Source organism: Mytilus edulis, chromosome 12 (assembly GCF_963676685.1).
Source record: "Mytilus edulis chromosome 12, xbMytEdul2.2, whole genome shotgun sequence".
Taxonomy (NCBI): domain Eukaryota; kingdom Metazoa; phylum Mollusca; class Bivalvia; order Mytilida; family Mytilidae; genus Mytilus; species Mytilus edulis.
In genome coordinates, this window is record NC_092355.1 from 75606098 (window position 1) to 75629073 (window position 22976).

A 22976-nucleotide genomic window follows, 5' to 3' on the forward strand; every position below is an offset into this window, starting at 1 on the left:
TAGAAAACGTTATACACCACTGAGACACATTTATGAATGAGACACATTTATTCGATGGGTATAAACCCTAAATAAAGCAATGAGACACATTTATTTTATAGGTATAAACCCTATATATTGTTCATATATCAATGAGACACATTTATTCGATGGGTATAAACCCTATATAACGGTCATACACCACGGAGACCTATTTATTCGATGGGTATATACCCTATAAAACGTTTATACATCAATGAGACACTTATTCAATGGGTATAAAACCCTATATGACGTACATGCACCAATGAGACACAGTTATTTGACGGGTATAAACCCTACATAACGTACATACACCAATGAGACACATTTACTTGATGTGTTTATACTCTATAAAACTTTCATACACCACTGAGACTGTTATTCGATGAGTATATACCCTATAAAACTTTCATACATCAAAGAGACACTGTTATTCGATGGGTATATACCCTAAGCAACGTCCATATACCAATCATACACATTTATTCGATGCGTTTAAACCCTATAAAACTTTCATACACCAATAAGACAGTTTTCGATGGATATATATCCTATAAAACGGTTATTCATCAATGAGACATGGTCATTTGATGGATATATTCCATATAAAACGTTAATACACCAATAAGACATCAACAACCCAGACCTACCGTGCACTCCACCACATACATAGCCCGTAAGAATAGAATCCCAAGAGGCAATGCAAGCAGACATCTTGGCAGAACGGCCTGATAATCCGTACTAGCCACAACATGGCAGTTGGAGTATGATGAAAGCCAAATGACACAGACCCAAATCTGTAAATAGGTATATCAGTCCGCAATATCCAGAGAGGATAGCTGGACATTAAAACACACATACCATCAAGACAGTTATTATATAGGTATAAACCATATATACCAATGAGACAGTTATTCAGTGGGTATAAAGCCTATATAAGGTTGATATACCAATGAGACACAGATACTCGGGTATAAACCCGTTATAACATTCATACACCAATGAGACAACCTTTTCTCAACTATTTCTTCGTCTGTTGAATCCTTTCAGATTTTACCCCAACACTGTTTTGTACATATGAAGGGTGATAGCATCTTTTTTGTTTTGAAAGGGAAGCAACTCCTTACTTTCCCCATAAGGTAACTAATCCTATATCTTTTAGGACAACCTATATCAAATATACCTAGTCACCATGTACCGGTAGTTTATAGGGGCAAGATAAAATGTTCATACATCAGTGAGACAGAGTTATTTGATTGGTATAAACTCTATACACCGTTTAAACACCAATGAGTTACAGATACAGTAATTTTTTTAGCCATTTATAGCTGGTTGTTCACATTGAGCCAAGGCTCCATGTTGAAGGCCATACCTTGACCTATAATGGTTTACTTTTATAAATTGTTATTTAGATGGAAAATGGTCTCATTGGCATTTACACCACATCTTCCTAAATTTATTAGAAGGGTATAAACAATTCATAGGAATAAAAAAGAGAAAACATTTTAAGCTTATGACAAAGTTCAACCTTACAATGACAGCAAACATCCTTGTTTAAAGCTTCAATTTAAATGCACATATACCATGACTTTGTCTTGTAACGGAAGTTTTCATATACTAAAATCTATATAATTGAATATGAATGAATAAGTTTATTTGCAAAAATAAATTTACATGCCATTGCAATCAAAACATATATTACATATATGACACAATAATAAATAGCAGAAAACAACATAAATGATACAATGTTAAGTAATAATTTGACATCTCGTTTTCCATGCTGAATTAAGATAATTACATAATTTCATAGTCAAGTGTTTTAACAATTATATTTTCAATTATAATATAATGAAAACATAAGTCATATATATGTTATCAATTATTGAGTTCCAAAAAAGTTTTTTTGTGATAAATTAGAGCATCATTTTTAGCTATTAAGGATTAATATTTTAATTTTATAGCCAAGAGTTTTAACAATTATATTTTCAATAATAATATAATGAAAAAATATATCAAAGATATGTTATCAATTACTGAGTTCCCAAAATGTTTTGTGAGATAAATATGAAAATCATTTTTAGGATTAATATTTGCAAATAAACTAGAGGCTCTTGAGAGCCTGTGTCGCTCACCTTGGTCTATGTGCATATAATAAACGTAGGACACAGATGAATTCATGACAAATTTGTGTTTTGGTGATGTGTTTATAGATCTTACTTTACTGAACATTTTTGCTGCTGACTATATCTATAATGAACTTGTCCCAGGAGTTAACTCATTTTGTAATAATTGACAAAATTGACAAAATTGATGAAAATTGTTAAAAATTGGCAATAACTCCTTAAGGGGTCAGTTGACCATTTTGATCATTTGACTTTTTTGTAGATCTTACTTTGCTGAAAATTATTGCTGTTTACAGATTATCTCCATCTATAATAATATTCAAGATAATAACCAAAAACGGAAAAATTTCCTTAAAATTACCAATTCGGGGGCAGCAACCCAACAAAGGGTTGTCCGCTTCATCTGAAAATTTCTTAGCAGATAGATCTTAATCTGATAAACAATTTTACCCCTTTTCAGATTTGCTCTACATGCTTTGGTTTCAGAAATACAAGCCAAAATCTACATTTTGCCCTATGTTCTATCTTTAGCGGTGGCAGCCATCTGGTTGGTTTGCCCTGTCACCGGACACATTTTTGAAACGAGATACCCCAATGATGATTGTGGCTAAGTTTGGTTAAATTTTGCCCAGTAGTTTCAGAGGAGAAGATTTTTATTAAAGTTAATGACGACAGACTACAAGTGATGAGAAAAGCTCAATTGGCCCTTTAGGCCAGGTGAGCTAAAAAGTTGATATAAGAGATTATATATCATAAAACAAATATAAATATATGGGTTGCCACTTTAAATATAGATTTAGTCAACAGGTTTTGCTACAAACATCTAGAGATAAACGTTTTTTGAAGATGAAAAAAATGAAAATGGATGTCACAATGATATGCAGTGATCAACATGGAATGATATAAAGTTGTCAACATGAGATGATTGACAGTGGTCAGTTGGTTTATGTCTCATGAGAACCAGTTCAGCCATAGGCTTGTTTACTTCTTCTTTTTAACATAGAACTTGTATATAAACCTAAAATTAATAAGAACAAAATGTTAAATCATTTGAATCAGTTTGAAAACTTTTTCACTATAATTCAATCTATATACCAATTTCACATTTCAACATGTATTCCTCTTGATCTACATGAATGATACTAGAAGTTTACAGGTCAACAGAATTTTCTTATATTGAAATTTCATATGAAATCAGTACTCTGTGGACCATGACAATGCCCTTTTAATGTGGTACATAACACAACTGGGAGATAACTCTGTTAAATCAGCTGAATGTTTAAATCACTATTTATTGATGTTAAATATTAAACTTTTGAATGATCAAATTTTATGTGTGTCAAACTGCTGTAAATCTATTGAGTTTTTTCCAATAAATTGTGTGGTTCATGTTTTTTTGATTTTTTTTTTATTTTGGTCAAAGGCTCAAAGTAAACATTTTGTCAAAATTTATAGAAATTAAACAATCCAAATCAATTTTAGCCAAGGGCTTTGGTACCACCTTAATATAATATTTCATCACCAGAAGAACTGTAAAACAAAAAGTATGGCATACTGTTCAAAGAAGAAATCATGTTTTGGCTATTTACAACAAAAACAAAATACATAATATTTGTATAACTTGTGTTTCTTCTCATTTTAGTGTTCATTTGTAGTGATCTGAGTCAGCATTATTTAATATATGTTTGTTCTTTCACTCACATCGAAATCCATATCAAGGTCTTTAACCTGCAAATTTGTGTAGTATTCAATGCTGAAATAAAAAAAATAATATTACAAGTATGCAATGTTAAATACATTATAGATCATTGTAGCTAACACAATACAAAATACTGTTCCAATAGCCTAAGACTTATCTCTAAATGGTGTACATAAAAATAAACTTACAATCAACAAAAATATAGAAAAAACTTATAGAAATATTTTGGTAAAATTTCCATAGAAATGAAGTACTAAGTATTGAAAACACAGAATTTTATATTTGGGTAAATTAGACTGGATAAAGGGAGAGTTTTTTAACGAGAGCTAGGTAGTTTCAATCTTTTCTGTTAAAACTCTCCTTTTTGCAGGCAATCACATCCACATGGTAAATCATCCTGCAAGCTAAAGGTTGCTGCAGTGACACCCATGCATGTATCATGAACCAACTGTCCACAAATGGTACATTCCACCCAGCCTGGGGTTATAACCTTGTGATGGCTGTCCAGAAAACAGCATAACTGAAGGGCAAAAAAGCACACAATCCTCAATACTGCTTCCATAAGGTCCCAATGAGCAGACATCTGGAACCTCATTGTAGATAGAGTTGATAGATGCAGAGCTGTATGAAGAAAATAATAAAAAAATATATTATAAAAGTATAACTAAATTCAAAAATAAAAACAAAAATGCATTTCAGTGTCCATAAATTTATTACATTTTACTTCAAAATGCTTTGTGATGTAAACTTAAATGTATTTATGTTGAATTCAAGTCAGATAATTTTTTTAAAAAATTCTTTAGATAATTTGCTGAACTCCTCAGAATATGAAATATTTTTTAGTCACTCCTAAGGAATACGAAAATCAGACTTTACATCAACCTTTATAATGGAATTGCCATTCCACACACTATAAATGTATGTGTTAACAATGTGAGCGATGCTTGTAAAAAAAGAAACAAATTAAAAACATAGAAAGTGTTAGCATGATATATTTTGAGTGGATATCTGCATCGTAGCGAGTACAAATAGATTTGATACTTTTCCAAAATATACAAATAAAGCAAAAAACTATGTTTGTACCTGTTATTTGTACAATAGTTAGCTGATTGCAGGATAAAGTGAGGCCTACACCTTTTATATCTTACATATGTCTTGGCTTGGTAGGCATCAAAACCAAGTGTAAAGATGATGGTCTAGCTGAGGATGTCAATGGTGGCAGGATCAGCTGCTGCACTGCTGGTATTTTTTGCAGTGCTGTTGTATTGGACATGAAAACAATGGGAAACAGCTGAAACAAAAATAACAAAGCTATAGATAATACACATAGGTAGCAAAATTAAAAACAGAATACTTGGTCTACTATTTCATGCATTGATCATCAATAAAATTTGTAAGGGTTCCACGGAACCCAGTGTCCCACCTACTTTTGCTGTTAATCACAGACTCAACAAAAATGAGGAAAAACATCAATAAAAATTTCCCTCTCGATACTGTCTTTTGATTGAAAGAAGCTTCCAAGTTTGATAAAAAATCCAGGATAGTTTATGAATCTAATAAATGTTTTATAAACTTTAACTGCAGACTGTATGTAATGTTAACTGGAAGAAAAACTAAGTCCATTTATAAGTAAAATACAGAAAAAGTGAAATTTTTTTTTACAAAATTTACTTCTGAATAATATCTTATGATCAGAAACAAGATTTTGTCAAAGTTTGGTAGAAATCCAGGATAGTTTAAGAACATTATAAAAATTTTAAAAACTTAAACCACAGAGTGAATGTTTTGTTTCTGGCAAAAAATCTAAGTCCATTTATAAGTAAAATACGGAGAAGTGGAAATTTATTTTTACAAAATTTTCTTCTTGATTCTATCTTATGATCATAAACAAGCTTCTGTCCAAGTTTGGTACAAATCAAGGATAGTTTATGAAAGTTATTAAAATTTTAAAAACTTTAACCACAGAGTGAATGTAATGTTTCCTCGCAGAAAAACTAAGTCCATTTATAAGTAAAATACGGAAAAGTGGAAATTTATTTTCACAAAATTTTCTTCTTGATACTATCTTATGATCATAAACAAGCTTCTGTCCAAGTTTGGTACAAATCAAGGATAGTTTATGAAAGTTATTTAAATTTAAAAACTTTAACCACAGAGTGAATGTTATGTTTCCTCTCAGAAAAACTAAGTCCATTTATAAGTAAAATACGGAAAAAATAGAATTTTATTTTTACAAAATTTACTTCTGGATACTTTCTTATGATCATAAACAAGCTTCTGTCCAAGTTTGGTAGAAATTCAGTATAGTTTAAGAAAGTTATTAAAATTTCAAAAACTTTAACCACAGAGTGAATATTTGTGGACGCCGCCGACGACGACGGATTGTAGGATCGCTTAGTCTCGCTTTTTCGACTGAAGTCGAAGGCTTGACAAAAGAAGTTGACCAGTAATCATATACAGAACAGAACTATAACTATTTGTTTTAAGGAAATATGTGCATTTTTAATTCATTATTTTGTACATAAATCAGGCTGTAAGTTTTCTTGTTTGAATGGTTTTAGATTTGTCATTTTGGAGCTTTTATAGCCCATTATGCAATATGGACTGTACTTAATGTTGAAGATTAGGCTGGGACCTGTAGTTGTTAAATAATGTGTGTTAAATAAATGTGTAATTTTGTCTCTTGTGGAGAGTAATCTCATTGGAAATCATACCACATTTCCTCATTTTCATATTAATATATTTTTTAAACTTTTAAATCATAAAAATTATTTTGAGAAACTTTATACTATTCGGGTCCCTGTATGGATATTGAATAGTCGAGACCAGCTCTTTTCTGCATCCATACTCTACTTCCTCTGCTGTTGAGGCTGCAATCACCTGCTGCAGGGTAGATTTAACCCACAGGTCAGTTTTCTCTTTGAATTCTTCTACAATCTTAGAGAAATATTACAATAATACCATAAGAATAAATATACCTTTCTATAGGCAAAAAAAAAAAAATTAATATTGCCAAGCATAGATAACCCCTTAATGGTAATCTGTGATTTACATAATTTTTTTATGCATATCCTTTTGGTTTACATTTGTATACTTATGTGCTACTCTTTTATCATACTACATTATAGTGAAATTGATTGAAGCACCAGATTGTGATCATATGAATGGATTGTAAATTGCAATTATAAATATTTTTAAATAAACAGGTCTTAATGTTGAATTTTATACTTGCTTTATATGATTTAACAATTTAAGAGAACTAATGTTTCCAGTCATAAGATTTATGAAGGAGCAACAAACAATTCTATTTTCTATCTGTAATAGAAGGGTATAAAATAAAGGAAAATAAAAAAAATATATATTGTATTCTTACATATTTTGGAAATGGTACCATATTATCCACCATTTTCAACACTTCAGCCAGCTTCAGTACCACAGCCGTATCTTCATTTCTATAGAGGATAATGGACACTGCATTATAAATGCAACTTTCATTTGCTGTGAACTGGTAAGCTGTTCATTCCCCTATGGAAAGTGGTATACAGTCTTTATACCTAAAAAAAAAAAAAGACATCTCTATAATATTACCCGATTTCCAAAGAATATTAACTATAAACAAAGCAAAATAAACAAGGATGTAGTTCTATCTTAATGCATGATTTAATGAAGGCTATGAAAAATTATTTTAAAATCTGCAGTTACATGCATGTTATCATCTCAAATTATATGCCTACTAGATGAAGGGATGGATGGACAGACGAACAAACGAACAGACGGATGGAAGGACGCACAGACCAGAAAACATAATGCCCCTCTACTATCGTAGGTGGGACATAAAAACATTTCAGACATATTTCCTTTAATATATTTGTAATTTATTATGTCATCCTGAACATGCATGAAATATTCACCACTGGATGTTTAGCAACAATTTTTCAATCAATCAATCATTTGTTTTGTGTTAATGGTATTTTTTTTTGCATGTACCCAACATTTATGTTTTAAATGGCCAATTTACAGCTTCTTTTTTCTGTACAGATATCTCCTGTTGCTGTAACAGTTAAAGACTTCTTTAAAAATAATTTGACAGTTCATTAGATTTTCTGTATCATGTTGTTAACCAAGCTTTAAACAATAAGTTTGCTCTGAGTAAAGTTATCAATTATTAAATAAACTTATTCTAAAAGGATAAAAATTTAACACTTAAGGAGGCTCGCGGGTACAAAAATTTATACGTGAAAAGGATATACATTATAATTTCTTATTATTGTCATTTGATGAACTTTGGTCAACCATATTCAAAATTGTATGTGAGCAAATCAGTATGTTTTAACACGTCGTGTGTCATATAGCGTAACAACAATTCAGATCAAAATTTTAAATTGTCGTTTGGTACCCACTACTTACATTTAAGATGACATTAGGAAACCAATCTGTTTAGAAATACTCCTTTATTGTGATACAATATATACCTTCTGAATAAACATTCGGCTATATGATGAGGTAACAGCTTCACAACATCATCTTAGGGTATTACCAAATTCCCTTCAAGATCATGATCTATCCGTCCATCTAACTGTAAACCCCCCAAAAAAGAAACTAAATTAAAGTATGACCAGGTTAACTTTAAAGATAATCAAGGGGTCGTCATCACGAAATTTCTATGAAATTGGGTTTGAATTATTAAACTATGATCTCATCTGAAATATTCTATAAAACCGATCACGTTTCGCTAAGAAATGTTACGACTGTATTTGGTTAAGAGAAAAAATAAACATTTGTCTTTCTCATTACAAATTTTATTTATTACACTATTAGTTATAACTTTATGATATGGTACAAAATTTAATAAAAACAAGAATGTGTCCTCAGTACACGAATGCCCCACTCGCACTATCCTTTTCCATGTCCAGTGGACCGTGAAATTGGGGTAAAAACTCTAATTTGGCATTAAAATTAGAAAGATCATATCATAGGGAACATGTGTACTAAGTTTGAAGTCGATTGGACTTCAACTTCATCAAAAACTACCTTGACCAAAAACTTTAACCTGGAGCGGGACAGACGGACGAACGGACGAACAGACAGACAGACAGACGGACGGACGAACGCACAGACCAGAAAACATAATGCCCCTCTACTATCGTAGGTGGGGCATAAAAAATTGATTAAGTTTGGCCCCAGATGACTTTTAAAATATCTATTTCATTGAAAAAGCTCCAAATAATCTCCCTTTGATGCAAAAATGCATTTTTTGGCAATAAAACTGAAATATCTTTTTTAACTCATCGGTGACCTATATTTTTTATTATTGTTTTCAAATAAGCTGTACACAAACCAAATAATTAAAAAATTTAAGCGATTTATGTAATTAAGTACTTTTTTTATTTCGATATTACCTCTATTTCTCCTATTAGTACAACAGAAAAAAAGGACAAATCCAGTGTAATTCATTGGTTGTCTTCTGATATCATATTTGTATATTGTTTTGTACAGGAATTTTATGTTGATCATTTGTCATTTCAGGGACTTGCATGGCTGGATAAGTGTAATGGGTTTTGCTCATTGTTGGAGATAGAAAAGTGAACTGTTGTTAACTACTATATCATTTGGTCTCTTTGAAATACATACAATGAATAACTTTAATTATTTATGAAAAAATAAAAGTTCCTTAACCTAGACAGACATAAAAAAACAACCTGTATTGAATTATCTTCATATCGAACATGTGTTTACCCCTCTGGTTCTTGCCCTTTCTCCTGTCCTGTCTTGAAAAATTATGCCCCCTTGTTCTTCATCCGTCTCCTGCATTTCCTTGTCCCCTTCTCATATTTTCTAAGGCTCTATTGGATCATGGTTGACAGTTTCTACACATTCTTCTTCAGTACCATTTATATACTAAAAGATATTCAATAGCAATTTGCATTACGACTGATTGATGTGACTACAAAAGTTGATGGTGTAAAAGATAAGTAAAATAATGAGTATTATTTGTAACACTGTCTATCAAAAGATTATGCCCATGGAATAGACCAATTCTAAAAGAACAATTAAACCCAAAGAGCCTTTATCTTAAAAAGAAATATGTAAATATCAGAAATATAGGCAAAACATTACAAAGGATTAAATACCAAAGGGAAAAGATATGGGTCATTATGCTGATGTTTTCTAAGCCAAAGGCTTTCAATCCTAGAATGTATATAAACTGCAACCAAGTGCAAAAAATGTCATGAAAACAGGCAAGCCAATAAGCTGCATCATATCCCCCTTTATCGAGGTTAAATAGAAAGTTATAACATCCTATCAGTAAGTCATGTAAGTTATAATGGTAAACCATTAAAAATGTGCTATTTAAAAATGTTTTCAAGTTACAAGGATATAACAATGAAAACCATACATTATTAATATTAAAAAAAAGAAAATACATAAAAATAAATTGTGTCATACTAGATAGAGAAGTGATTGGTTTAGCTGATTTGGATATCGGAGTTCTCATGATGCCAACATGCAAATCATAGACGTTAGTTTCCAGCACAGAAGAGTATGGTATTGATACAATATTATTGTCTGCAGCCTGATCTGGAGTTTTGTCTGCCTCTGAAAAACAAGCACTGTATCAGTATCATAAAACTATGGTTTAACAGCTCTAATTACAATATGCCACTTGGTTTTCCCTTCAACTAAAAAGACTCATTTCACTAACCATAAATATTAATACATTAATACATCTATTTTAAAAGGGCACAACAGGAAAAATATATTTATGTTACTTGGCGAAAAAAATAATAAAGTGGCGAAAAACATATTGTTTTGGCGAAAGAGGTGGCGAAAAAAATAATTGACCCAGGGGAAACCCTGTGACAGATATATAGCATGTACATGAATAGGTCCTTGGTCTCATGTGTAATATGCGTAATATGAGACCATGGCATGTTTTTGAGTCTAATTGGTCCAGGGTCTATCTTTATTGTGGTATAAGAGTCCATGATGTGTTAATAACATGAATTATGTCTATGGTCTCATGTGTTAATAGATGTGTTAATTATAAGTCCATGGTCTCATGGGTTATATGTATAAAAGAGATTATGGTGTGTCTAATTGATCCATGGTCTTCTGTTTCATTGTAGTTTAAGAGCCCATGATGTGTTGATAATAGCTACATAGGTCTTCTGTTTTATTATGGTCCATGATGTGTTAATAACATAAATTGTATGTATAGGTCCTTGGTGGCATGTTTAATGTGTATAAAAGAAACCATGACATGACAATTCATTGATGACTAAGTTTGTATCTGTATGCAATTACCTTACTAGGAAATAAGTTTCTCAGAATTTAATTATAAATTAAAGTGTAACAATGCAGCCAAGAATTTTATTTAATTTATATAAATTTAGCAAGTATTCTGTATTTAATTTTAATGGATATAAAATATATATATCTCGTTCATTAATGTATCATATACATATCATACATGAAAATAGGGCGAACGGACTATCACATGCTTTTATTTTGACTTAGTTACGCTATCAGCATCCCCCTTTTTAAGAAGTACAAAATAAGACGTAAAACAGTTATTATTATTTCATTGCAAATAACTCGAGTACTGCGGTATTGTAACGATAATATAGAATTACTTTAAAAGTTAAAAAGTAAAAACTTTTAAAGGGGCACTAGCTGTCAAATTCATGGTCACCGATTTGACTCAAATTCTCATATTTGATTTATAACTATGTAAAACATTTATCCAAACTATCAAAAGTCTAAAATAAACAGTTAACAGAGCATGGGGTAGATAATATTTAGATTCGTTTCGTGTGTATTTTAGTCCAGACGCCATCTAATTAACTATCGATTTGACCTGATATGACCATATAAGCGATGTAAACATAAATAAAGATATGAAAAGATTAAAACAACACCTGCAATTAGATTTTTATAGGTGTGTTTGATTTTATTTTATAGATTAAAAATAGATGGTTCTCATTGCTTTTAACCGTATATGAATGATTTTATGTGCATCGAATTAATAATCAAATGATTTACCGTAGTTTCACTTTTATTGTTGACATTCTTTTTCTTTAAATAACCAGTACACGTACAATGCATGCGTTGTCAATCTCTAGCATGGGGTTAAATTGAAGTTCACATGAATACAGATTTAAAGAGGTCGACTCATTCACTTGCAAGTGAATTACTAATTATCAATGTTTCTTAGCGTAATTTGACAAAATTTAACCTTTTTGGCTGCAAAAAGCAAATTGTTATTTCACTATTTCACTTTCATTATTGATTGAACCAAAAAAATCAAACTTTAGATTTTTTATATATCTCGTAGCTAGTGCCCCTTTAATATTTCCTGCAAAGAAATATTGTATCGTAGTTCCAAATTCATTTTGTAGTTTACAATCAAATTGAAATATCCGCATTTCCGGTTTCTATTTAAACTCGAAAGATGCATGTTGCATAGCATGGATTTGCTAGATAAAGTAATTAAAAACCTTTTCATTTGACAACGTTTGCTTTACAAATCTTTTTAACCTTTTACATAACCGGGCCCTTTTACCCGTACTACTCGTTTTGTCGTTGCTGCAAACCAGTCATACCGGTAATGGGTTCATGACTTCTGAATTTGAGTGACCGTGAAAAATAAGCTCCACATGATTTTTAACAATTACCAAAAGTAGCAAGAAAACTACATGGGGACCTTCGTGATAGCTATTGGTCATGCTCGACTAAGGTAAATGGAGGGGGCATGAGGGCTTGGCCTTTGAAGGGTTACAAACGGCAATTATTGAAAAAATATATACATGTACTTCTACAATGTATATATAGTATTCAAAATTCAAATAAATATAATTTAAATAAGCAATGAATTAGCATGTTCACCTATCCTTATATGGAGGGATGAAATACTTTCGATCGCGCTACACTGTACGGTGTAGATACATTTTATGATTGTGAAAGTTCCTCCATCGTTCAATTTTCATCCATGGAGATCTCTGTATCAGGGAGAAGAAACTCCATGCGAATGAAACTCCATGCGAATGAACCTAGGGCGAACGATCCCGATACCTGGTTGGATACCCCTCCCCCATAATATTTCATTGAATTTAGTTCCGCATTTGAAGGCCTTTGAATAATTTAAATAAAAGACATTTAAATTTAAAGACATTTGAAGGAGTATAATGACATCATGTAAGTCACCTAATTTCTAAGATGTTATTAGTGAAACAGATGACAAGAATATTCTTTCGGTAGCCATCAAAATAATTTGACGATTTTCGACCAGGACGACAGGAGTCGGTCCCCCGAAGGCTGGATCCTTCGATGCACCGCAACTTCATTTAATTTCAAGTGTTATTTGACAAAAAAGAGCATGTTTTACATGAATGTGTAAAAAGAAGTATTACCAATACCAGACAGATAGGTTGTATTGCATGCATTAACCTACAAAATAGTTTTTGTTGTTCTCTGTTACCGCCATCGGGTCGCCATAGTACACTTTCTATGCCTTCACATAGGAGATCAATGCTTCATACAGAGGCTACTCGTCATACATTTTTAAGACACACCCCCAACGAATCAAACCAACGCTTATAAAGTAAATAATAATCTGATTGGTTCCAACGTTTTGGAACATGAACACCCTCTGAACATAATTAACATTTGTAAAAATCCAGTTTTATCCGGCTTTCTAATTGGTCCCCTTTGGGTGACGTTAAACTCTGGTTCATCTTCTTCTGACCGGCCAAACCCGAATCCACGGCGTTGACGCCTGCCATTTTCCAAATCAAGCACTCTGGCACTATGACGTAATGCTTATTATTACGTAACGTAAACATTCCGTTGTCCTTTGGGCCTCAGCGTGGCACTCAACGGTAGTATTTTTGAATAGGCCGGATAGGCCCTATGGCAGAGAAAAGGTTTTAAGGGTTGACAATTTTGGATATTCACCTTTTCAACGGGACAAAATTGTTTTATTATACCGAACTAACATGTACAGTGGAAGGGCATTTTGAACACTTACACTGTAAAGTCTATATTTTTAACAAAACCATGATAACACACAGACTGACTTTTGAAAATACATTTTTGTGTTCAAAATACTCGAATTTACAACAAAAGTAGAATCTTTTTGTAAAATATTGATGGCCCTGAAAAGGACCGTTTATATTAAAGAGATATCATCGGCTTCTGGCACTCTCAGCTATATTCATGTCCCACGTCTTATTTCCTCGTCTCTCGATGGGCTTCCAGTGTAACGTGAACGCTGCCATTTTGTTTATTTACGCCTGTGACGTCATTTTCATGGTACAGTAGGTAACTCAAGTACAAATAAACAAACTGAAAAGGTTATTCACCGGTGAATAATAAGGTTATTTCCCGCTGGTGTAAGTTTTTAGGGTTATTCGTCCTTCCTTGCAATTGAATGAAAATTAAATGAATTATTCCATGTCACGTGATAACATTCCACCCAATAGAATTATTTGAAATATATGTAAGGTATAATAATACATATTATACAACATTCCGTGTTGAAGGCCTCACTTTGACTATGAAATGAACAATAAAAGCCGTGTTATTTTGCTTTGTGTGTATATCATTGTATATCATACATATTTATGAGGTCATAGATTTACAACCTTTATGTACATGTATGACATTAATGACCTCGAAATACATTTTCAAGAAACAATTTCTTTTTATCTATAGATACTGCATCATTTATAAAATACAATTCCTGTAAGGGGTCATATATGCATTTGACTATTCAGTCTAAGTTGATGATTTGTAGAACTTATTTTGATTGTTTTTACTTATTAAAATTTCAAAACTACGAAATCAACAAATTATTGACATTTCAGGGGCAATACAATGTAACTCGAAAAAATGATAAATAATTTTTCTAAAAATTCCACAGAAGATAAACCGAGACCTCCAAATTGTCAAATTTGCTTTAACTGCTTTAGTTTTTAAGATATATTAACCAAAAACTTTCAAAATTTACTAAAAATTGTCATTTCAGAGGCAAAAACTCCGAAACGTGTTGTCAAATTTTCTCAAAATTTTACAGGAGATACGAGGATTTGCTCTTTCTGCTTTAGTTTTTGAAATAAAAAATGTATAAGCCAAAAAAATGCAAATTATCCCTATGTTCTACTTTTAGCATCATCAGCCATGTTTGTTAATGGATTAAATCAACAGATACAATTTTTAAACTACAAATGTAGATGCCCTTAGGAACATTCATGTAAATTTTGATAACATTTAGCTCAGTAGTTTCAGGTGAGAAGATTTTTAATTCCTTGACGGCAGACAAGATGATGGCGGAGAAGGTCCCCAAGTGATGGCAAAATTATTGGTAAAGTTCCTTTACCTGAAATCTTCAACACACTTATGTTTGAAACATTGAATAAAATGGATTCCCTTTTCGACACAAAAACAAAATATTACATAAGGCTTAAATTAAAATATTGTTTGTTTGCCCTTTACCGGCCGACCCTATTCATGCTATTAATTCGTTCCGACTGAAAATCATTTATTTGTATTTACCAGCAATATTTTATTTTTATCTATTTTTTCTTTCCTACCGAAAATCTCATATTTGTATTTCCCGCTCAAAACTTATTTACTGGAATCCTCAGGTTTTATCTTATCATGTTATGGTAAGCATTTTGTTTTTATAAATTGAGTTTTAAATAAAAATTGGACCTTTCTTAGAATAATGGAAGACCAGTCACCTTCAAGTATCTTTGGTCAAAAGTCCTGTACCTTCCATTGCTTAAAGTAAATTTGAACCCCTGATTAATATACAACTTGAAAATTTGTATTCATAAACAATTCAATAATACAATATTGCATACATATCATTATTATACAACATTTTGTGTTGAAGGCTTTACTGCGACTTTAATATTAAGAACAACAATAAAATCACTGTTCCTTTGCTTTCTGTGTGTGATTTTTTGCTGTGCATGTACTGATTTTGTGTCATAAATGGATACCACATACATGTATCATTTGTTTTTCTTATTATTATTTATTGTTTTTCAATGGCAGCTTCAGCACATCCAGTACATTGTATGTGCTTTTGGGTGCATGTTTTACAAATTTTTGGTCAGGTGGAACAATTAAAAACAGCCAACATAAACGAGTGATGCTGCAATGTGCAGTTAAATACATAGAATTGAATACTTTTCATCTAAATATGGCACCATTGAACTATATTCTCCACCTTTGGCATTACTAAACTGTAGTATTATCATGATTATCTTGAAGAACATACATTAAAACAACAAATACTTAAAAACCATTTGAACAATACTTACAAATGTATATTTGTTGAATAAAAATAATAAAAATTTGTAAGGGTTCCCAGGGGCGGGTCCAGGTAAGGGCGTAATGGGCGTACGCCCCCCCCTTTAAAAAAAAAAAAAAAAAAAAAAAAAAAAACTATCGTTATAATCTGCTAGTATTGTATTGAATGATGGCAATTTATCATATTGTATACTAGAAATATGTATATTTCCACATTAAAGCAATACTCAGAACGAAAGAACTTTATTCTTCAGTGTTTATTTGTCTTGTATCATGTGTGTCGTTCAACGAAACCCGAACTTAATCAAAAATAGAGGGATTACTTCATAATTTGATGCTAAATTGTTGAAATTCAGGAGCTTCTGAGCTTCCCCATGGACCCTCAACCGTAATCACATCTCTCGTTCATAAAATCCTGGCCTAGGTATTGAAATGTTAAGTTACTCCTTATACCCTTGAGTTTGGAATTTCTCGTTATTGGTCTACTGCTGTTTTAAAAGATCCATACAATCATTTTAATATACCATAGACAATTAATGGAGAAAACTCGGCATAAAAAATGTCACACCCTGACACTTTAACTATAAAATATACATGCTCCAAGTCAGGAACCGTTACATTAGTGCAATTCTCTATTATTTTATGTTTTTAAGCCAAAAAAGGTCCAAAAAATTTTTCACCTCGCTTCGCTCGGCGAAATATTTTATTCTACGCCCCCCCTTTCAAATATCCTGGACACGCCCCTGGTTCCGCGGAACCCAGTGTCTTGCCTACTCTTTCTGTTAATCGCAACAAAAATGAGGAAATAAATCAATAAAATATTCCTCTTGATATTATCTTTAAATTGTAAGAAGCTTCTGTCCAAGTTCGGTAAAAATCCAGGATAGTTTATGAATCTCATACTGTTTAAAAACTTTTAACTGCAGACTAAATGTAATGTCAACTGGAAGAAAACAAAATTTCCTTCTAGATACTAGCTTTTGATCATAAACAAGCTTCTGTCCAAGTTTGGTACAAATCCAAAATAGTATTAGAAAGTTATTTAAATTTTAAAAAGTTTAACCAGAGTGAATGTGTTGTTTCCTGGCAGAAAATCTAAGTCCATTTAAAAGTAAAATACGAAAAAAATGGAATTTTATTTTTACAAAATTTCCTTCTAGAAACTAGCTTTTAACCATTAACAAGCTTCTGTCCAAGTTTGGTACAAATCCAAAATAGTATAAGAAAGTTATTTAAATTTTAAAAAGTTTAACCAGAGTGAATGTGTTGTTTCCTGGCAGAAAATCTAAGTCCATTTAAAAGTAAAATACGGAAAAAATGGAATTTTATTTTTACAAAATTTACTTCTGGATACTATCTTATGATCATAAACAAGCTTCTGTCCAAGTTTGGTAGAAATCCAGGATAGTTTAATAAAGTTATTAAAATTTTAAAAACTTTAACCAGTGAATATTTGTGGACGCATGGGGTCCACCCTCCCCCTTTTTGTGGGAAAACCTTGGTTACATAGGAAATCCCTACTGAAGCATGACTGGAAGCAGGCCCCCTCTTAGGCAGTCAGTGGATCCGCCTCCGCTTGTAAACTATGACTATTTAGTATTACATATGTATATTTTACTGTTGTTTGGACATGACTAGAACTAGGACCACCACTGCACCAGCTGGGACCAGCATTTCAACTTGCACGTCTTATTTTAACATACTTCTTTGTATATTCACAACATATTGGATATATCTTTGAGTATGTTTGACAAAAACCGTCTATTCAATTTCTTACCATTTTTTTCACAATCGTTAGGAAACATACTTTGACAGGGAGCGGGAAACTATCTACTATGCATAATATACAACTCGTTTCAGGACTTGTTTCCGGAAAAATTTTCTGATAGCATTTTTTAGTAAGTAAGACAGGTTGCAGTCGTACTGGTTGATCCAGGGGAACGTACAGGGCGTACGCTACACTTTGATCGTCATTACAGTTTCTCATTGTTCTCACGATTTATTATGATTATAAAAACGTTAAAAACACATTCCGTTCTAAATACACCTTATAAAATGAGCCTCCTCATGCAGTCATGGAGTTTTTGATTATGCGATTCATATTGCGGCAAAAAAATTGTGATTATGTGATTATTTGCACACACCCATGATGGGCCTCCCTTATCGCTTTTTGTCTGTCATTACTGGACATCACAGAGCCTTTGATTCTCTAAAAAAAATGATATCACAAAAGAAAATGTCTGACGCCACAAAGGAAAAGTGATTGTTGTATTACGTCAATAGTTCAAGTGTCGCAGATTCCTAAAGGAGTAGGTTCAGTAAGAGCCCTTTTTGGCCCCAAAATATAGCAGTTCTACAAAATTGTTAAAATGTAAACCTTTAGTTATTTATTGGACAGTAGAATGCTTCTGCTACATAAATATGGGCTGTTTTTGACAATACAATGCACATATATCCGGTACTAGCACCATTAAGTCATGCTAAATTACTGAAATCCTCTTAATTGTAGCATTTTAGTTAAATTTTAGACGGTTTTCGTGTAAAACGAAAGTGGCCGCATTCGTGTTAATCCTTAATATTGAAATGTAAGTTGTATTTTATGATAATACATAACATATATAAAGGTTGAGGATGAACACGGATGCGGCCACTTTCATTTTTACCAAAATCCATCTGAAAAGTGACATTTTTCGGCATATTAGGTAGATTTTTCATATTTGAGCTTGAATCGGATCGTTTTTAATGACTAAATCTGTTAAAATCTTTCACATAAACTAATTAATTCAAATACAATAGACACTTAAGTGTTTAAAAAGTGGTCAAAATCTTTCGTCAGATGAACCTGAAATTTGAGGCCAAAATCGGTCCTTACCGGACCTACTCCTTTAGCGAAAAGGTCTGTTTCCATTCGTCAGTAGTAGATAAGATTCCGTTTTTTTCAAATGTAACGCCCTCCCTCGTTTGAAAAATCCTGGAACTGCCCTGAGTCTTGTATATTCAGTGCCGTAGCTTGCATGTAGCCTATGCTCAGATGCTCAAGCATCCACATCATTTAAAAAAAAATAAAAAATAGCAGCAGTTTAACTCGGAAGTGTCCAAATGTAACAAGGCTGAGGATATGGGGATAACGTCCAGTCATGCCCGGTCTTTCATTTAGGATAATTTAGTTTATGTAAACAAGATAGTTGAATCGCAATATAGTGTTTTACGTTAGCTTTTGTTCGTAAAAAAAGTCATCGGCTAAAGCTGGCGGAGAGGATTGCTACGCAGACCCGTGGACATTTTTCATCTGAAATTGAACCTAGTGAAGAGAAGGCTTCTCAATTGACTATAGCAACTGACAACTAAAACACCATATCCTGATATTGTTTCTTGTGATATGGTAAACGCCTTGATAAAAAAAAAACAATTTGTAATAGATCGTGATAAGTCCTAGGCTTATGAATTCCCGTTTCTATCTGGGTTCAAATACTAATTTTATTTTCAATCTGTTTAGAACAACGATCCAATGTTCCCCGTCATGCACCGGCAATTACATGTCATATTTTATCTATCAAAGGACAAGGAACAAGATAATCCCTTTTATTCTTTATCTTTTTTTTTTCAATATCTTAAGAGAAATAAATGCATCACAGGAAATGAAATGGGATTTTCATTACAATTTATATTTCAAAGGGTAATAACTGGTTATTTGATTACGACTTATTTTCCAAATTGTCAAAGACATTGCTTATGATATGAGTTTCACTTTAATCTGACAAGAATTGTATACATGAGAGTGCTACAATGTAACAAGATCGGACGATCGGATGCCCGGTCTTTTTATGTCAACTGCAACGCGTTTAGCTCAGTAATCAAAAATCAAAAACCCAAGGTTGTAGACTCAAATTCCTGGAAAGAGAAAGCACTTCAGTTCCTATATTCCGAAGTTCCTAAATTATACAGAAGTGCCGCTGTAATGGGATCCGTTTTTGATATGTCAAATATGAGATTGGGTGGGAAACTTTAATGTTTATGAATTGAATGATGGTAGTTTCGAGGAAACAATAAAATTTGGTTAACAATAAAAATATATGAACTGGTGCCCGTGGGTATTTTGAATTTAAACAAAAATCTAGCTAGTGTCGGATTCTGGGGGAGTACATGTGCTTAAATAAAAATTAAGTCTCTGCATAAAAAGATCCAAAATATTTTTCGCCTCGCTCCGCTCGGTGAAACATCCACATCATTTCAACCCTGGCTACGCCACTGATATTGAATGCTGCAAAGTTTTTATCCCAATATCCCGTATCCCTATAATGTTCACCCCTAATATCCCAATTAATATTTTTTACAAATATCCCATATTCCTAAAACTATTTTGAAATATCCCAAAAAATCATTATAAATTCATTCCCAAGCCCATTTTTTTCCTCATCATGATCATAACGTCAACAATTTTGACTGGGAAAACAAAACTTTGTTAAAGGAATTTAACGGTGCATACCTCCAGTGATAAATAAAAATATATGTGTCCAAAAGATGAAGTGTTCCATCTTAATGCCTTGTATAACAATCTCTTTTTATGTGATCTTAAACGATAAATTTAGTGCAAGGAGTCTAATTTCAGACTTTTTTTTTAATTGTTCAAACCGTGATGCATATGACTGTTTATTTTCATTTTGATAGCATTCTGATTTCATTGATAAGAAAATCCTACACGTTAACCTATGTCGGAAAGAACAGAAGGACTCAACCCTGTCTCTTGTCCGAGATTGCTCTGACATCCAACGGCTGTTTTGCCAGACAAGCTGAGACTGTGGGACGTCAGAGCACGTCCATATCAAAAAGTGGATATTTAGCATGCAAGTTCAATAACTCAAAATTTAACACAAGAAAGCTTTCTGCTAATGTACCTTCATTACACTTTAACTGTTGCAATATTTTTACAGCAGGCAAAAGTTACACAGCCCTTACTTTGCAAAGAAATAACACAACATTTGACTCTGTGATCTTGAACTTTATGAATTACATAGATCCCAATATTTTTGTTACTTTTTTTTTACTTTTCTTCCTCACAACACCAGTAATAGAAAGAAAATGTATTAATTTACATTGATTATTTAGTAATTATTCGTTATTAACATAGTTTATACGACGAAATATCTACTTTTTGATATGGGACGTGCTCTGACATCCCTCGGCCCCAGCTTGTCTGGCAAAACAGCCGATGTACATCAAAGCAATCTGTGAAACGTGGAGACCTCTGAAGATCCTCGTCACGTAAAAAATAAGATGGTAAAACACTAGAAAATATCCTGTAATCATATAAAGCATCAAAACAAATAAAAACATTGACAACAATAAGGCTTAACTCATCAGATAGATACATCTAATAAAAATCTATGATTATTTCAAGTAAATTATCAATGCATATGAACTTATAATATAAAAAAAGATGTGGTATGATTGCCAATGAGACAACTCTTCACAAGAGACCGTGTGACACAGAAAATAACAACTATAGGTCACCGTACGACCTTCAACAATGAGCAATAAAAAAAAAACGACAATAAACTCAATTAAAATCAACAAAGCACTAAAATGACCTTTAATATTAAAACTTTTTGGGGCAATTTTATCAAGCGAGATGTAAATATTTCTGTACTCAACTTTTAAATTCCACTTATTTTTTTTCGTGTTAAAAATTAAATATCCTCATAAATGCATCAATATCCCATATCCCATTTACTTTAGGACAAATATCCCATATCCCTAAAATTAAAATGGCAAATATCCCGTATCCCAATATACCCTATACAAGCCTCAAGAACCATTACTGATGAATGGTGAAAGTGAAAATCGTCAATATCAAATTTGTCCTCCATTTTGTCATCAGTATCAACATATTAAAATTTGAAAAGCTTAGTCAAAAACGTGAATGGAAACGCCATTTTACGATCTTTCAAGAACCATAACTCCTGAACGGTAAAAGTCAAAATCGTCATTATTGAACTTGACCTCTATTTTGTCATCAGTAACAACATATTAAAATTTCAAAAGCTTTGGTTGAATGGTTCATGAGAAAATGCACGGACACGACGGGAAACACCATTTGTCAATCTTTCAAGAACCATAACTCCTGAACGGTAAAAGTCAAAATTGTCATTATTGAACTTGACCTCCATTTTTTCATCAGTAACAGCATATTAAAATGTCGGAAGCTTTGGTGGAACAGTTCATGCATAAATGCACGGACACGACTGGAAACTCCATTTTTCAATCTTTCAAGAACCATAACTCCTGTACAGTAAAAGTCAGATTCCTCATTATTGAACTTGACCTCCATTCTGTCATTAGTAACAACATATTAAATTTGGGAAGCTTTGGTAGAACAGTTCATGCGTAAATGCACGGACACGACTGGAAACTCCATTTTTCAATCTTTCAAGAACCATAACTCCTGAACGGTAAAAGTCAAAACGCCATTATTGAACTTGACCTTCATTTAGTTGTCAGTAATAACATAATAAAATTTTAAAAGCTTTGGTCGAACGGTTCATGAGTTAATGCACGGACAACATTTGATTGCCCGGCCGCCCGGCCGCCGCCGTACATCCCCAAATCAATAACCGACATTTTTGTTACAAAAATCCGGTTAAAAATGTTGCATTCCAAAACATCATTAATTTTGCTTTGCAGCATGAAGATCACATAGAAAAAAAGAAGAAAAAATCTGACATTTGGTCGTCGATCGGCAATACTTATACAAATAAATTATTAGTGACTGCTGTCGACAATAAACTAGCAATTGATAGTAATATAAATCGTAA

General features: G+C 32.4%; 1 protein-coding gene across 6 annotated transcripts; it reads right to left on the reverse strand.

Moving 5' to 3' along the window:
• Positions 1 to 1653: 1653 nt before the first annotated feature.
• LOC139499127 (uncharacterized) lies at positions 1654 to 10539 on the reverse strand. 6 transcript variants are annotated; one of them, XM_071287812.1, is made up of 9 exons: positions 10294 to 10539; positions 9583 to 9744; positions 8319 to 8422; positions 7220 to 7400; positions 6636 to 6783; positions 4995 to 5137; positions 4337 to 4467; positions 3849 to 3900; positions 1654 to 3165 (listed from the first exon to the last, which is right to left on the reverse strand). In XM_071287812.1, exons 5-9 carry the CDS (start codon positions 6690 to 6692, stop codon positions 3129 to 3131), a joined length of 420 nt encoding a protein of 139 aa, XP_071143913.1. In that variant the 5' UTR covers positions 6693 to 6783; positions 7220 to 7400; positions 8319 to 8422; positions 9583 to 9744; positions 10294 to 10539; the 3' UTR covers positions 1654 to 3128. The 6 variants fall into 6 exon arrangements, with proteins under 6 accessions (XP_071143913.1, XP_071143915.1, XP_071143916.1 ...); XM_071287814.1 differs by lacking the exon at positions 8319 to 8422; XM_071287815.1 differs by lacking the exon at positions 6636 to 6783.
• Positions 10540 to 22976: the final 12437 nt, after the last annotated feature.

Coding starts and splice junctions, on each gene's coding strand:
- LOC139499127 (XM_071287811.1), bottom strand. CDS start 9,657: ATGCAGGAGACGGATGAAGAACAAGGGGGCATAATTTTTCAAGACAGG. Junction 5,138..9,582: donor AAAGGGCAAGAACCAGAGGG/GTAAACACATGT, acceptor TTTTTGTTTCAG/CTGTTTCCCATTGTTTTCAT. Junction 3,901..4,336: donor TTCTGGACAGCCATCACAAG/GTTATAACCCCA, acceptor TTTTTATTTCAG/CATTGAATACTACACAAATT.